This window comes from Morone saxatilis, unplaced genomic scaffold (genome assembly GCF_004916995.1).
Source record: "Morone saxatilis isolate NCDOM2014 unplaced genomic scaffold, NCSU_SB_2.0 Contig4, whole genome shotgun sequence".
In the NCBI taxonomy this organism is placed as follows: domain Eukaryota; kingdom Metazoa; phylum Chordata; class Actinopteri; family Moronidae; genus Morone; species Morone saxatilis.
The window spans coordinates 13,919,081-13,919,871 of NW_023339984.1; the positions used below are offsets into that span (position 1 = coordinate 13,919,081).

General features: G+C 35.5%; 1 protein-coding gene across 1 annotated transcript in view; it reads left to right on the forward strand.

Moving 5' to 3' along the window:
• Window positions 1-644: 644 nt before the first annotated feature.
• LOC118338486 (complement C1q tumor necrosis factor-related protein 3-like) overlaps window positions 645-791 on the forward strand; it is a 685-nt gene continuing 538 nt past the window's right edge. The window contains exon 1 of the mRNA XM_035675785.1: window positions 645-786. Within this exon, the coding sequence (XP_035531678.1) occupies window positions 645-786 (142 nt within the window). The remainder of the gene's footprint in view (window positions 787-791) is intronic.

Below are 791 nucleotides of genomic sequence, written 5' to 3' on the forward strand. Positions count from 1 at the left end.
CTGCTTTTATGTTTGAGTCCTCTTGTGAATGAAACTGTTGTGGAGGCTCATGGTCTTACAACTTTTTGGAAAAGACACATATTCTTTTAGTTTGCCATTCTTAATAAGGTAACTATGTTCTTAGTTATGTCAACAAACTTGTAAGGCCTCTTCTGTGTGTAATTCTTGATAGTACTTCTGTTCCTGAAGGACCTGGAAGCGTGGGACATTACTGAATATTATATTGCTTCGCTAGACTCAGCAAATCACTAGACAAATACAGAAATTATGTTTGAGATAAGATAAAATAAGACAATGGGGAAATTCCAATGTGTATAAAAAAGTGGAAACAAAACCCATATATAATTAATTAATTAATGGTTTATGTTATAAAATGTACTGCTTTATTGTGTTGATTGAAAAGCAGAGCATATTGTTTAAATAGTCCTGGATATTTAAAAGAAGATGACCTAACGTGGTAGCCATGAAAATGGAAGAACCCATTATTGACAAAGTGTCCAATGTATAATGTAAATGAAATCTGGGCATTTTCTGTAAATGATTGATACATACAGCTGCTTTTCTAAGGGATCATATTCCGGCCCCCCCCTCCCCCCCCCTGTCAGATTTAGCGTTGACTGAATGACTCTGAATAAACTTGAAAGATGAATTTTACCATTGTATTGTCTATGCTGCTTTTCTGCAGCCTGATTTTGGCCCAGTATGATGTTAATGTTCCTGAAAAAGAAAGAACTAGTGAAACACAGTCATGCTTTTCAGACTTGTGTGATTTCCTGAAAGAGTTTGGTGCC